This window comes from Notothenia rossii (genome assembly GCF_949606895.1).
Source record: "Notothenia rossii genome assembly, chromosome: 7".
In the NCBI taxonomy this organism is placed as follows: domain Eukaryota; kingdom Metazoa; phylum Chordata; class Actinopteri; order Perciformes; family Nototheniidae; genus Notothenia; species Notothenia rossii.
The window spans coordinates 78,284,047-78,300,946 of NC_136905.1; the positions used below are offsets into that span (position 1 = coordinate 78,284,047).

At 39.5% G+C, this 16,900-nt stretch overlaps 1 protein-coding gene across 4 annotated transcripts in view; it reads right to left on the minus strand.

Moving 5' to 3' along the window:
* Positions 1-6,191: 6,191 nt before the first annotated feature.
* The window catches only part of dtnbb (dystrobrevin, beta b), a 33,851-nt gene continuing 23,142 nt past the window's right edge, over positions 6,192-16,900 (minus strand). For all 4 annotated transcript variants that reach the window (XM_079640683.1, XM_079640681.1, XM_079640684.1 and 1 more), the window contains 7 exons: positions 16,808-16,896; positions 15,803-15,916; positions 13,998-14,094; positions 11,422-11,581; positions 10,861-10,950; positions 10,718-10,771; positions 6,192-9,684 (listed from right to left, as the gene is read on the minus strand). In XM_079640683.1, coding sequence (XP_079496809.1) covers positions 9,659-9,684; positions 10,718-10,771; positions 10,861-10,950; positions 11,422-11,581; positions 13,998-14,094; positions 15,803-15,916; positions 16,808-16,896 — 630 coding nt within the window. In that variant the 3' untranslated portion in view covers positions 6,192-9,658. The remainder of the gene's footprint in view (positions 9,685-10,717; positions 10,772-10,860; positions 10,951-11,421; positions 11,582-13,997; positions 14,095-15,802; positions 15,917-16,807; positions 16,897-16,900) is intronic.

The following is a 16,900-nucleotide window of genomic DNA, read 5'->3' on the forward strand; positions in this document are numbered from 1 at the left end:
ATAGGGCCTTTTACACCACATGTGTGGGTGTGCTATAGTCCACATTAAATGGCTGCTTGTGTGCCCTAATAACGTGTATAACCCTGCAGAATAAATCCTGCTTCAATATAGTGTTTGTGTATGAATACGATTTAATTTCACCCAAAGTGTGTGGGTTAAAGTTAATCTAGCAGTCAGCCATGCGCACACAGCAGAGCCACAGTGACACTGTTGCTTGCACTCGTGGAAATGTGCACAAAAAAACGAGCCCATATAGCTATACTATCCATATAGGATGGGTTTAATTTCACACAAGGTTGCAGTCAGGATTATTGACAGCCAGACCTTATTAATTTAAGAGCTCTAATAGACTCTTAAATAATAATTGCAGGCAATCTTGGAAACAAATAATTTATTATTTGGCCACACAGGCGATTAATGTCACCGCATGTCCGCGCACATTAAGCCACAGCCCGGCCATAGCTCACATTACCGCAATCCGCTGACATGAATCGATCATCCAATTTGTCTATGCGTTATAATTGCAAAGTTTTAGACGTCTTAGAGCAGGGAAGTCTGCAATTTGACCCAGGGGGTTGTGGCTCTTTTTACAGGCCACGGCCACTCCGGTAATAATCCCGTTATTTTTTATAATGAAGCCAATGATTGCAGGAGCCTCAGTCCCGGTTCTGTGCTGTAAATTCGGGTCAAGTTCAATGTCCAATCAGCACATCTGCAAAAAATCTAACCCTAAATCTCTATTTCCCCGTTTCCATCGAGCGCCTTCCGCTCTCAGGGCTTCACGTTTTTTGTTCACATTAAGGTCTGCCGTCCTGCGCGGTTAGCAGTGTCGGGTAAAGAAGATTTAAAGCGTGAATCGCTAAGTGTTCGTTACCCGATTTTCCCAAGTCCCAGGCCTGACCCTTTTTGTCTCGCTATTTCCCGGAGCCTCCTTCCTCTTCTCTCCCTCTTCTCGCCCGTCCTCCGCCTCCTCAGCCGGCCTGCTCTCCTCCAGAAGCACCGCTCTCTGCATGGGCTGCCACTGTGCCGGGCCGCAGGGTCCTAGAGACTGCGGTTCACCACTCTGTTAGTCAGTAACAGAACAATAATAACGTTATTTATTTATACAGCATTTTTTTGTATGGATTTAAATAACCCACTGTCTTCTCAACTGAAGAACCCTTAAAATTGTATTGGTTTATTTTTCAAATAAATGATTCCAGAATTATACTTAAAATCTGAAACACGGTTGCTTTTTAAATTTAAAATGTGTCTTTTTATGCCTGAAAGATTAACTAAGCCTAATTTAAATGAATCTCCTTTCAGACGTTTGACTAATAACATAAATGTAATGCCAATATCATCTCCTAAATCTAAACTTTCCATCCTTTTGTTATCATGAAAGTTAGTCACATTCGATGCAGTTTTTTCCCCATAATGTTTTGAAGAAATTCACTTGACGTTTCCTTTTGCTCAACTCAATGTGTTGACTCATGGAACTTTCTGAAACTCACATCTTGATTAGTTTTGAATATCTGTCCCTCAGGACCTCCATTATTCATAACAAGACTTATATTACTATAAGTTCGTTACGAGCCATTTAGCTTTCTTGTTCTTTTTGCTCAACTCAATGTGTAGAAGGGTTCACCTTCACCCCGAAGGTGGTCTGAGACTTAAGTCATTATCATGTCTTCTCTACTGACGAGCCCTTAAAAGTGTATTAGTCCATTTTTTTTAAATAAATGATTCCTTAGATTTTCCATCCTTTTTTATCAGGAAAGTTAGTTACATTTAATGCCGTTTTTGTTATGTTTTTAATTCATTCACTTGACGTTTCCTTCTTCGTCAACTCAACTAGTGTGTTGACTCATGGACCTTTCTGATACTCATCTAGATTCGTTTTGAATATCTTTCCCCCAGGAGCCCAGTTGGGTGCGTTGAACACTGCTGAGTAACCTTCAAACATGTATTAGTTCATTCTTTTTTACATAAATTAATACATTATTCCTAAGAATTATGCAAGTTGATCAAATTCCATTTAACTTTTTTTGAACATTTCCTTTTGCTCAACTCAGTGTGATGACTCATGGACCTTTCTGATACTCACATCTAGATTAGTTTTGAATATCTTGCCCTCTGGAGCCCAGTTGGGTGCGGAAAACCCTAATGAGGTGCTTTGAAAAATGTATTAGTTTATTTCTTTAAATCAAAAGGTGGTCTGAGATATATAACTCATACTCTCAAGAGCCCGGTAGGTTGAAGCAATCCCTTTAGAAAACATTAATAATTCATTGATTTGTTTATTTTTGTGAATTTTTGGGGGGAAATGTCATCTTTTTGTGACATATGACAGAGATTCAGAAATACTTATTCCTTAAAGTGTGACTAATTTAATAATTGTTTATGTAATTACTGTGTACTGAACATTTTAACTATTTTTAATAATAAAAATGTTTTTTATATCATGTTGAGTCAGTGTGAATAAATGAACAAAATCAGATTTGGTGACTAAGTTTAATTTTACTCTAATACATACACATTTTTGTTTAAATGTTAAAACAATTCCTCACTTTAACATTTCCATGCCTGATTTTCTAAACTTATGTTACACCTGGGAGACATTAGAGTGGTCCAGGAGCCCCTCAAGTGCTGTTCTGGCTGCTCTGGTGTGACCTAAGGGCAGAAATAAACAGTAGACCTGTGTGCAAAGATAAATACCCTTTTCTTATATTCACCACTTCCCCTCAGAGAGATCTGATTCATGTTGGGTTTCTTTGCTAAGGAGCCACTTTAGAGGCTAAGCAGCGCCAGCCTCGGTCTGTTTGAGGCATGGGACCATCAGGAGTATTTGTTTGACATACACACATGTTCCCACAACAGTGCAGGTCACGGATGTGAAAACCTTAGAGGTATCTATAATTGTTTCTACTATATTGTCATATTGCATTGAAAAATACCACCACTGGCTTTGAAATACAGTGTAAATAAACTTGAAACAACTGTTATGTTTCAAAATTAAAGGTAAAAAACAAACCACTTTTAATCTGTGCATAAAATATGTTGAGATAAATGAACTCAGGAACCTGTGGAGACTTCCTCATTCTTAATTTGCTGCATTTATGGGCCCCCTGGTGGCTGAGGGGCCCTGAGCAGCGATGTAATTAGCTGATGCTTCGAGCCGGCTCCGAGGCCTCGAGAAGAGAAACCTGTGCTTTACAGGAGCTCTTCTCATAATACTACTTCACATATTTACCTCTTGACATTGATGTCCACTCTGAATCTAATGTCTCTTCTAACCAGCCTCACACTACAGTACACGTTTACTCTGTGAGAAGTCTGTTTATGCAGGGGGAAAAGTCAACCTTTATTTAAACCTCCAGGAATCATTGCAATTTACATTCAAGAGCGGAGTAGTTTGTCATCTTGCTTTTAAATGGACTCATAGGTGCAATTGTGTCAACAGTTTTATGTTTGGTTTAATAGGATCATAAAACGTTTGCAGCACTGATACTCAAAGTAGTTTTCCAAAACGTAATGTTTGCACGTGGGACTTCATGCATCAGCCAATCTACAATAATTACTATAAGACCAATTTAATGAGGAAGTCATACATGATGGCAGGTTGCCATGGAGGGCTTTATAACAAGGAAAGATAGAGTCAGATACACTGTACAGTATGTGGTTACATTTGCACACTACACTACACATTCTGTACTGCATTCTAGACGAGTACTCATTGATCCCCTACAACATGAACAACAGTCACGTTCCACATACCTTTGTCATTCCAAATAATTTTTTTTTCATATATTTCGGGTTTGTTGTTTCTACTCTTTGACTGTTGTGACATCCGAGATGCTGTTCAGGGATAAACTATAATGTCTTATCCTATACCTGGTCAAATGAACAGTTTTCAAAGCAGCCATGTTGAGTTATCAAACACAGGTGTGACTAATAACATTGTTAATTGCTGCATTGCGTTGCATGAATTCCTAGAACGCAGACATCATTAAAGTGATTAGTAACACCTGTTCCTTTCCCTGTAATTACAAGTAATAATGTCTGCTGTGTTTGATACATCAGATTAATTTAGGAACGCTTTGAAGCAAAAAGGATATGTAGCATAACTTGTTTTGAGTAAAAACGTTGTCTTCGGGGTCCAATTTTAACTTGGATTTTTGCGTAACTTAAACTAATAACAAAACATGCACAAAGAGATGGATTTGTGTCTTTGTCACTTGTTTCTCCAGTATTATTGCTTTAAAAAAAATACATTTATTGTAACTTTTTTATCTCTCCATTAGATGCATATTTAGAATAAAATTCAAAATATGCATCTGTTTAGAAGCATATACAAGTGAGGGATGAAAACACTGGCATAAAGGAGATTCCTGCACAATTTGACTGTCTTACAACAACATAATGGCACTGTATGAATATAAAAAGATAAATATAGATATGTTTGAAACCATTTGACACGTTTCTTATCAACAAACACATTTGAAAAGGCAGCACTGGACTCTCTCAAGTAGATGATTTCACATTCCTGGGTGCACTTGGTTATTCAGTTAGTTTGCTTTAATTCAAATCGGATACAGGAGCATGGAGCTCATCTCTTGCAGCCCTTTTAGATGTTATCCTCTGAGCAGGATCTTCCTCTAGCAGCACATCTTCATTTCATTTCCCAGAGTGCAGCTAGGACAAGATAGGAAATCTCTTTATCACATTCAGTCCATTAACCCTGCAGCAGCCAGCCTGCACTCATCCTGCACACGCCCACTAGTCGGAGACACAGAGAAGTAAATGTTGCAGACGCAGGAGGATTAAAGGCTCACGGAGAGCTCCCCGTGAGGCAGGTTGAGAGCTCTTTAGGGGCAATGAGGGAGAGAGGAAATGTGTGTGCAGCAGGCGGATGTGGTTCACTGATCTGGAAGCAGCCGCATCTCCTCTTTCAGTCAGAGGTTCATGTGAGGACAGAGCGTGCATCAGCATGACCCTAAATAGGACTGTGCGTCTGTGCGTGTGTGCGTGCGTGCGTGCGTGCGTGCGTGCGTGCGTGTGTGCGTGCGTTTGTGCGTGCGTGCGTCCGTGCGTGCGTGCGTGCTGCAGGCTGCTGGAAACTCTGTGTCCTCCTAGAAACCCACGGGGGATGATGATAGTGGGTCCGACCTCATCTCACTTGTGTGGTTTTTATCACTGTTGGTGCCTGAAGCGGCAGGAAAAAGAGTCTTTGATGTAGCTTTGTAGGTGATACAGGAAAGACATTGGTTTCTGACATGTTGGGAGGAAGCTGTGTGTTTTCAAGAAGATGAAAAGATGGAGCTTGTGAGAAAGAAGAGAGATAGGATTTAAGGTTTTCATTTACCTATTTGTTTTTAAGAAACAAACCATTTTAACTAGAATGTGAGCATGAGGTCTTTGAACTGAAGACGAGCACAATGACTGACCGACAAATAAAGAACGGACACATTCATATCTATTCTACATGTCAGACCAGACTATGAAAACAAATTCATAAAAGGTTTGTTTTATGTTATACTTGTGTGTATAGGTGAGGCGTGTATAGGCGAGACGTGTGGTGCAGTGGGTTGAGCGTTGGTGTTCGGATCCGGGGGTTACAGGTTCAAACCCCACTGCAGTCAGCATGTCGTTGTGTCCCTGAGACACTTCACCCCAAATTGCTCCTGAGGGGATAGCCCACAGTATTGAGTATGTAAGTCGCTTTGGATAAAAAGGTCTAACAAGTGTAATGTAATGTGTAGTTTAATCAATGTCACTGTAACACAGAATTGTTGTTTGATTTTTTTATTATAAATATGTTTTATAGATATGTGTCACACAGTATTATGTAGTTTAGTATGCGACTGTGAAAAAGCAACTTGCTATTGCAAATGTCTTAAAATATATTTTTTTAAATGTAATATTCTGCTAAAAGAAGTAAAAAAAAATTAAGTCAATATTAAAAGTACTTCCAAATTGTTCCGTCTTATTTTCAAATGCTAATAAATGACCAATCAATCTTTTTTATTGGCCACCTTTAACTTTAAACAACATCTGTGATATTTTAGTTCAGTCAGTTACTCACATGTGTATTTGTAACAGTTAAATGGTATAGGAACTAATAAATATGTGTCGTATGTTATATGATATACGGCATTTAAGTGTTCATTAATAAAAAATACACCAACAATCATGACACGACCAGTAGAAGCCATATTTTAAATCTTTTTAATATATCTGACATTTGATTTATTTACAAAAGACAGTGGCTTTGTGGCATAAAACTATGTTTTTGTAAAATCAACACAAGAAACAAATGTGTAGCAGAAGCGTAACCGTACAGAACACAGACATAGATAAATAACACCGGGGGGGGGCGTTGCTGCTCTTTGCACATTGTCTCTCTGCAAACAATAACAGGATCACAATGGATGGTTTTATTTGTATTGCCTCCACATTTAATGACATCCGTGAGCCTATCAGTCGATCTGGAATGTGTCGTCTGTCATTATTAAATGTTTTCCAGCAGGAAACCAATAACATCTCCGGGTAGTCTGTGAATAAACGATGGGCAACAACAACATACTAACGCAGATATACTTTGATATATACCTGTACTTTGTATGACACACAAACAGTTTGGCACACATGTAAAGGCTGAGCATGAGTTTCCCCCTCATAACACATTAAATAAATAAATAAAAATATCTACAGTCACAGACATAAAAGCTGATGGATCATCTTATTTGCTGAATGGTTACTTTGTACAGCACTTTACAGAACAGCTACAGGCACAAACTGAAAGAATGAAGGGCAAGACAGTCACTTTTTAAATCTTTACCTCTGCATTTGAAGTATTTACTGGACCCTTTCCGACTGAACAAACTTTGTCATTAGAGGTCACAGAATTTAAAATGTTGTACTTTCTTCGTATTTTGGCGACTACTCAGGCGCGAGTATGCATGTGAATCTCTGTTTGACATTACACTGACTGTACTCACTAATACTAAACGATAATAACAGAGCAGAACTGAATAAAAACATCACATTTAAAATAACAGACGAGCCTCTTTTTGTTATTTTTCTTGACACAGTGTAGCAGGTTGTCGATACCTTTTACTTAGCTTATAGGATAGGCTTACTGTACAGATTTCAAAATAAAAACGTCATGTTTTCAGCTCGATTCAGTCCGTTTGACTTCCTTTCTGCGCATTTCATACTAATACTTCCCTAGACCTTTATCACATAGAATTCACAAAAAAACTAACATTTCAAATCTTTTATCCTGAAGGACAAAAATAATGTTATTTAGACCCAATGGAAATCCTCTCTTTGATTTCCTGTGAAAGACACTAATTCACACACAGACAAACTATCCAACAACATGCTTCACCAAATAGCATTTAAACCACATTCTTTAACCAGCGGTAATCACTTGCTGTTTTCCTTTAGATATTTAAAGAGTTTTATTCCAAGACAAATGTATAAGTTAAATTAGAGTCAAATGAACTACTTTTGCACGTTTTGACTTAATCCCACAACAAGGATCACAAAAGGTTTTCTTTGTGTAAAAACATTGTGTTTGGAATGAAACCCTCAATTTGTACTCATCATTGATCGTTAACCTCCTAATGTGTAGCAGTTAAAGGACATTACCGCTATATATCAGCTATAGTAGCTCTGCAGTCCCTGAGCACCTACCACCATTGCACATACACTTTTTTAATATTCCTTTGATAACTAAATAAAGCTTTCAAAGCATTTCCTACTTGCTACAACCTTATATCCTTACATCCTGTATCCTGCATATTGTAACTAAAACTAAACGCCTAATTCATTGCTAGTTATCCTGAGGTGCTTCCCTACACTTAAACATTAAATACTGAGGCTGTCAGCTGTCAGGTGTTCAGTACATTTTTTGCGGAGTAAAACAACGAGACTCATTATTGTGTTTGTGGTAGCCTCTTAGTTTCTTTTGATCGCACAGCCCTTTATTTGCAGGGGTGGCTCACTGAGAGCCCAGTATAGCAGCAGTACAGTAGTGACTCTAGTGAGTTTGTTTACATGCACAAATTATTCTCGATAACTTGTATTGTTTCTTAATATGTTTTGTATACTAATAACATATATCACCACATCCCAGTCTCACGGCATTTTGTGCCTGCACCACGTCTTTTTGTCCGGTCGGGTCTTGGAAGACCGGACTGTGTGGTTCATAAAAACCTTTTCTTACTCAAAATCTGTGTGGGGCAATACCTTACCCTAACCCTTTTGTTTTATATTTTATAATGTCAGAGTTTTTTTGCCGTCCGCGAGGAAAATAACTGGGGCTGAGAGCCTCAGAATACTGAAATCTGTATTTTTCCTTCTAATTTGTTATTATTTGGTGCAGGCCTGAACTACCAATAGAAATACATTGCTTCTAAAATCTTTCTGTATCAGAATACTGAAATCTGTATTTTTTTTAATCTCTTTTTCCTTCTAATTTGTTATTATTTACAATACTTGTAAAATCGTTCTGGGTGACACGAAAAAAATGGGGAAATCGTGTTGTGGTGAACACGAATCAATAGATTCATTTCGTGACATATCACGAAATGCAGTGAGACTGTGTTGCACATCCTTAGAAAGACTTAGAGCGTTTTAGAGGTGCATGAAGGTTGATTTTGTTACCTTTTGGAAAGAGCAAAGTCAGCTGTTCCAGGCTTTTAGCTAAGGTTGGCAAAATAGCTGCTCGTAAAAGCTTCATATTTATAGATTTCTTGTAATTCTTGGTAAGAAAGCTGACAAGCCAAACACAGTTGCTTCCTTGAGTCTTCACTGCCATGCTATGCTGTCATCAAGGCTCTGAGAAGTCCTGATGTTTACATTTGTACAGAGCCAGGCTAAGGTATCTTTATGCTAAGCTAACCACCTTCTGGCTCTAGCTTTATACTTCAGGTACAATTGTAGGAAAGATATTGATCTTATTCAGCTGTCAGAAAGTAAACAAATAACTGCATTTCACAAGATTTGAAAATATTTGAAACCGTGTCGTATCCAGGATTCTGCTTTTACAAACGTCACAGTTCTTTGTGACGAAATCTAGAATATGGATGTGCAGGTAAACAAACTCTGTGTGAACTCGGAGACACTCTTGACACCAATGAAAACCCACAGAGAGCTGCCACAGCTTGGTACAGTACCTACATCCAGACACAAGTGCAACTTCATGCAAAAATTATACGAGAGATAAACACTAGCGCTAATGATACAAAACCAATAAAAGGGAACATGTTGTCACCTTCATGTCGGGGCGTTTCCTGTGGTCTTGTGTTTACAGTGTTTATTTACAGAAAGATCTGCTGCCATGGGAAATTTGGGGGGAGGGGGGGAGGGGAGCACAGCAAGCCATTCCTTAGCATCATGAGGGAAATCATTAATTAATTACAGCAGTTTTTGTTTACAGGACAACAAACATACTCGCTAATTAGACCCATCTTGCTACCTGCAAGGTGTGAAGAGAAGAGACGCCTTTTTTCTTCACATAGTGAAATCCTTAGATTACAGCATGCATTACTCTACGTGCTAATGCCAGGGCTTGTTGTTGTTGTTGTTGTTGTTGTTGTTGTTGTTATTGTTACTGATACTGATACTTCCCAGTTGTTGACTGTTTGTCCTTGCAGGTGGTTGTGTTTCCTCAGTGCTTCTGTACTCTCAATGTGCCTGGAAACACACACAGAAGAGCAACGTTAGTGCCTTTTGAAAGCGCTCTGGGGCAATGTGCCACGACGCCTCTTTGGATGGAGGGCTGGAGCAGACGCTCATTATAAAAAAGCGAAACAAGTTTTTTTATTGGCCGATAAAGGTGCAGCCAACTCTTCCACCAAAGCAGACGAAGAAACAACGCTTTCATAATGAGCCGCAACTTCTGTTCGTCTAGTTGCAGGAAATAAATGTACTTCTGGAAACTTGTTACTATAAAAAAAACAGCTGTTGTTGGAATCATTGGATTTCATTATTTTGAGATCGTGAGTTAATTTCCCCCTTATATCGGGATGACACTTTCAAATGATGGAAAGTTAATTATCTTGGTATATTTAGAACACAAGCTGTTGTTTCCAAAGAGGCAAACAACAGCGGGTTGTTTTGCGATGACGGGTTAATTATCTCTTTAACTCAACATAACTATTAATGGATCATTAACATGTTTGCCTTTATTATTTCACAATCTGTTGTTCTTTTCTGTTTTGAAATAACAACTTGTTTACCCATTATCATGACAATTTAATTTTGATATTTTAATCTCAATGAAATCGTTATATCCACAGCTGGTCTTGGCTGCCAAACTGTTCAGTATTTGCTTCATATATTATGAATGGATTATAACTCCCACTTTTTCTTGATCATTCTGCCTCAGCTGAAGAAAAAAGGAAGAAAATACTCCACGGTTATATTTAGGCCAATGTTTATGATTACCCAAAATATTTACATTTTGTATTTGAGTGCCATACTCACATTTCTACTTCCCCCTTTCACAAAATCTCTTACAAAAAGGCAATAATCACTATATCGGCTCGATATACCATGAACTTTGAACCTTGTTTATATTTTAACAGTCTAAATGATTGCTTAAATTATTATTACTGCCTTGGTATCTTCTCAAACTATACTTCGCAGTGGTAGGATTGTATACATATAATGACTATGGCTCTAAACAACTAATAGTAGTGAACAATTAGCATGTAGTTAGACTTACTTCTGTCCCCACCGTTCCTCATGTTCGTATCCTCTTCCAAGGCCACGTCATCAACTTCAAAAATGAAACCGATTCCAGTTACAGTTACATGTTAACACATATTCAGATGGTATGACATTATGAACCAGGTGCAACAGACTCACCCGAGTGGAGCTCTTTCACCAGCGACGACATGGTGTTTGTGATTGAGTCAGCAGCAACTAATAGATCATTACGAAGGTTTCTAGGTACACCTGGGAGACAGAGAAATGTAGTGAAGTATTATAGTAGACTAATTCAATATAGGTTCTTTAAATTCCAACACTGCCTGGTGGTAGAATTACTGCAATATCGTGAGAAGTATAATAGATTCAAGGCTTTTATTGTCATTTGTACATATTAAGTTCAATTACGTAACTACCACTATGTTATTTTTGCACTATACTAAATAATGTTAATATTTACATTAATTATGTGACCATCTATGTTTCCTGTAGTTATTGAATTGCTCTTTTTACTGCACTGTTAGTGTACAGTTTTATTATTATTCTGCTTCTGTGTTTATTGTATTTTTGTAACTCTGACAGAACAATTTCCTTCGGGATGAACACAGCCCTATTTTAAGTTGCAAACAGATGTTATTGATGTTCTTTCAAAAGTTCAGGTATATAATATGACGGTTTGGTCAGTTTCCTGAAAGTTAAGTCTAGTTGGTGCCCACTCACCATGAGCGAAGGCCTCGAGCACGTCGCCCCCCACCCCGGCCAGGCAGTCCTGTGGGGTGTGGGTGGGGGTGGACCCAGCCGAGGTGGAGCGAATGGGCATCGGCATGGAGCAGCCCGCCCCGTGGCTGGGGGAGGAGTGAGGGGAGCCTCCGGACTGCGACTGCAACATACAAACACCGTGATAGTTACAGTATCGCCATAAACACAATGTAACCTTTAGAATGTCGTCATCGTAGCTGTACTGTTATGTAAAAGCTGGACATTTGGGGAAATAGGGTTATTTTCTTCCATGCCGAGTGTTGGATGAAAAGATTGATACCACTCTTGTAAAACCACCACTTCTGTTTTTCTACTGATTAAACAACGAAATGTAACTTGATAATGTGTTTTCACTCGCATTTACCATACATACATGAATATGGTCTGTCTCAGCTGGGTATCATGTTTCCTAAAATGTCCTACTATTTCTATAAAACTTAAATCAGGTAATCCCATATTAAAGGGCCCATGTCATGCTTTTCCGGTTATTACCCGTCCCCTTGTGTGTTATAAATCTTTTTATGCATGTAAACGGTCTGCAAAGTCACAAACCCTCAAAGTACACCCTGTAGGGAGTAAAACTCTAACACAGAAAAGACCTGTCTATGCTGCCCCAGAACGCCTCGTTGGAGATTTCTATTTTTAAAAAAAATTCTTCCTGGTTTTGGATTGGTCCACTTCCTCACACACACTCACTCAGCCTTATCTTTTCTTAGCGGATTTCTCAGCCTGAACTCAGCCTGAGAGTTTGTGTGTGTGCTCACGCTGAGTTCAGGCTGAGTTTTGCGGTGTCTCGCAGACCCCACGCAGCAACCAGGAAACGACCCCAGTAATCCAGCTCACAATGTCCGCAGCAGCGAGCCGCGCAACGTCCCGCCAACACGCCACCCAGACCCCACGCAGCATTCTCATCTGTTTGTCCTTACTGGTGTCATTTTCTGGTTGCTAACAAACGCCACTGTAACACATAATCACTGATGTTCCGCTGTAACGGTGGTGGACCAATCAGAGCACACTGGGCTCACAGGGAGGGGGGGGGGCAGGAGCTCCAACCAGCCGTTTAGGAAAGAGAGTGAATACACATACTGTACAGAGATGCTGAATGAGAAACCAATGTGATTTTGGAACAGTGAACAATGTCAATCTATTCTAGTAGACCTCAACAATGGAATTATGATCAGTAGAAATGGCCCTTTAAATAAAATGATGCCTATGTGCTCGAACATTCCGGGGGGAGTTGCGCTGAAACATGTTAGTGAGTTGGCCACAATCTTACTTTGTATCAGCAAATTTTTACTTAAGAATCAAATGAATTAGAGATATGCACTGTTTTTTATGTGTTTGACCTTAACAGGTGCATGAAGACGAGCTGATCAATATTTCTTCCGGTTCAGTTAGCAGATAACATGGCATGGCTTATTTACATGACAAACTAAATAATCTTTCATCTGAAAGACTTTAGGGAAAATGGGCTTCTGATAGAAAGAAAAAAACAGATTAATCCCCACGTGAAATAAAGCCAATTCTGTGATATTTCAATGCACGACGCCGTATTGCACTCACAGATTGCAGCTTTGGGAAGACCTTTGTGCTTCTAAAGGTGACTCATATTAAAACAAACCGAGACACAGATGTAGTCGAAATAACTTAATCCTTATGGGGAGAACAAACAAAAACAATAGCAGGAAAACCTTTAGGAAAGCCCATACTGGCCGGCTACACTCTGCGTCTATAGTGCACCTTTACTGTATATAGGAGTAATGAGAACCATGTGTGGGTGGGTGTAAGTGACCAGGGCCTGTGCTGAGAGGAGAGATATATCCTCAGAAAGGATCACTGTGCGTCTCTGGTGTAGTGAGACCAGGTCGATGGCTGGCAGCCAGGCAGCAGATGGCCGGCCAGACTGCAGTCACATTAGACGGGAGGTTGTTAGTGCCGATGAAAGGAAAAGATCCCTGACACCTGGGCCAAGAAAAACCCACTTCTCTCAACTTGTTTGAACTGAGGACCTGAGATTTAAGGATTGTTTCACAGCCTGCGGTTTTAGCTCCAGCATGGTGGAGTACCCTGGATAAGAGGACTACATCAGTGTAACCCAGTTAGATTGCAGAGTCCTATTATCTTTCCCTGATGTAGTTGCATTGAGTGCCGAGACTAAAGCCAGGTATTGAGGCTCAAACTGAATTAAAGGCAACTTACAGCCTGCTTCTGCTCCTCATCCTATCAGCCAGCACAGGTAAGCAGTGAGAGAGAGCAAGAAGAGTGAGAGCAACAGAATTAAAGCAACAGAAGAAGAAAGAGAAGAAGAAAAGGATTTGTCCATGCATCATACGGCTATTTAACATAATTGAACAAATAATCCAACATGGCAACATTTCATTGAACCAACATTCCACCACTCTTTAAAGCACAATCAAGCACATGTTATTTTAACTGGACTTACTGTTGAAGCACCACAGAGCACCGTAGAGCAGGAGATTCAGAATCAGAGTTATTTTATCACACCTAATGCTTGTAGAAACAGGTGAGGGTCTTACCTTCAGCAGCCTCATGAGTCCCTCCAGCTGCACCATCAGCTCCCGCCTGCTCTCCTGCAGCGCCGACATGCGCCGCTCCAGCTCGTCCTTCCTGTGTCTGCACAGAGTTTGGGGATGCATACATTAAAACACAAGGGAAGACAAGGTAGCAATCATAAAACACAATGCACCGGTAGACATCTTACTCTTTGGGTTGCAGGTGTGTGATGGGTGACTTTCTATAGGGATCAATATTTCCAGGATCAGTTTCAGACACTGCAGGTTGTGTATATGTAGTCAGATTGTATTTGCATCAGTTCCTGTGGCTCTGGGCAAGTATACACGTTTGTGTCTAGTGTTTTTACCTGTATCAATGACACTGTTACATATATATCGTTTCACTCACTGGTGTAAAAAGTGACATGCGCTTCACCTGGTCATCCTAAAGCAGGGATCCCACATTACCAGGAAGGGGCCGGAATATGTCCGACAAGAGAGTCTTATAAAGCCCCCCGATGTGTTTAATCTGTCCCGCAAATTATTGTTTAAAGAAATAATAATTATTGCTAGCTATCACTTAACACTTTAGTTAGCAGGACTGCAATTTGTGTGCATAACAGATGGCAATTCTTTTCTCTTCCCACATTTAACATTGACAAGTTGCACCTGGCTGAAGTACTGTACATACATACTTTAACTGTAACCAAATTACTAGGGGGAAAAGTCTATTTATAAATCAAAAGTGTTGACCTGGAGCATTGGCAGTTTCAAGAGAGGAGTGCTACTTTAATTATTTACTGCAACTATTACTCATTACTATGTTCTTCATGAATATACTAGAAAAGGGAAATACTTGTTTCTTAGCTTGAGAATGCAAAACATGTCATTTCCTTTTTGGCCCAAAGAGAGTTTTACTTTGACAACCCCCTTTTAAATATCTGGTGTGGATTCTGTCTTTGTATCGCCCTCTGGTGTTCACAAAGGGCAACTGCATTTTGAAAAACCTTCAAAGAGCTCTAGCAATCATCTGTCTGTTGTAGTGAGTCATCTAATCAAAACCTCTCAACCATCTGCAGACTGTAAACACATCTGCTGTGTTCTGCATCCCCAGGCTGAAAACATGCAAATCAGAGCCGTCTAGCCAAGCAAAGAAGATGTGATAAATATTACTATGTGATGATATCCAGTTCAAAAACCAGCATCAAAAACAGGCTTAAAAGGTGTTTCTATACACATGTTTGAATTCAACTGGGAGATATAATAAGTAGACAAACACCGTCTTCAACTGATAAAGCAATACTTTTACGTAAAAAGTGTTATGTTTTAAAACACCAACATAATTATATTCCTCTACATACACCAATCTTTTACCGTGCCAGTGAGAAAATGTAATTCATCTCTAGTTGTGCTTTGTCTGCATACAACGAACGACCCAGCTAATAATTGATGGTATTAAACATTAACTTAATATAAAATGTAAGTCCTTGTCACTGCTGCTCATCATAAACTTGACTGCTGATGAATTATTAAGGCCCTGCCAGAAAAACAAGTCGTCATAACGCGTCCTCTCTGGGTGAGTCTCCTCCAACAACTGGACCCAGGAGTCTGCCAGCGTGACGAATGCTGCTGCCGGCTCATTCAAAAAAACACCCTCCTGAATTACCAGAAAATAATGTTCTCCTTGAAGAATGAGTCCAGCGTGAATGACCTCAATGGCCGCAAAGTGGTTTGACAGCTTCCTTGTGTTAATATATGACTCTTTGATCCTGTTGATGGACTGAAGTTGCTCTCATACGAGGTGTTTGGTGTGTAAGTAAGGTTTATACCTGAGGAGCCGCAGTTCTGTCAGCAGCGTGGGGTTCTGCTGGGCTTTCTCTGGGGTCGGCTGGGACGCCTGCTCGTGCTCCAGACGCAGCCGCTGGATCTCCTGAAGGATCTCTCTGGAGGAGTAAGACAATCATTTCACTTAAGAGCAGCAGTGGAGAAAATACTTCAGTAGAAGACATGAAAATAAGTTAGAATGAATATATTGCACTCAAAATTGGACTTGAGTACATTGACAGAAACAGCCTAAAAAACATGCCCCAACCAGCAGCTTTATGGCTCCCTCCCATAATACTTTCCCCACCCTTAAGCGGTCAAGTGTTTTGCACTCGGAGGATATCATCTTCTATGGAGATCACATCTTTTTGAGTTTCTGTATGTGTGAATGCATAAGTGTGTGGAGGCAGCATGTACATGGTCACAACTACTGCAAATTGGCACCAAAAGTTACAAAGAAAAATGCAATGCATAATTACTGCTTTCACAGTGTTTCACAATATAAAAAGTTTTGGGAATATTTGATTGTATGTATTATCAAGTGCAGCACGGAGCTTTTAGTTGGTCCAGGTAGAGCTAATTTTATAAAGGCATATTCTGACAGTTGGGGAAATATGAACCATCTCCCATAATATAATCTCTCACATAACGCATCGTAAAACCCCAACATGCTGTTTTTACACTTCAACACTTCTATTCCTAATGCAAAGCTAAACCAACCGGTTAGCTCTGTATTTACTGGATTGGTATCTTTCTTCTCATCCAACTCTTGTTTTTATTGTTTATATGGTATGTTATGCATGTTAAATCTGAATCTGCAAAGTATCTACGTTGTCAGATAAATGTAGTGGAGTAAAACATTGTAGATTTAAGTATAAATTCACATTCTAAAGTACAGTTTCTTAGAACATTTAGAAAGTAGAGTTTTTTGAACAAATAAGAAACCCTGCCAGCCAACCACGCGGTAACACAGCACAGATTTGTAAAAGTGTTGAAATTATATATTTGACCTGTTTTTGTTCTCCAGCTCTGCGATCAGCTGTCTCTGTTGCTTGTTGGCATCGAAGTTGAAACCCAAATCTGTCGGAGGACATTGTTGCTGA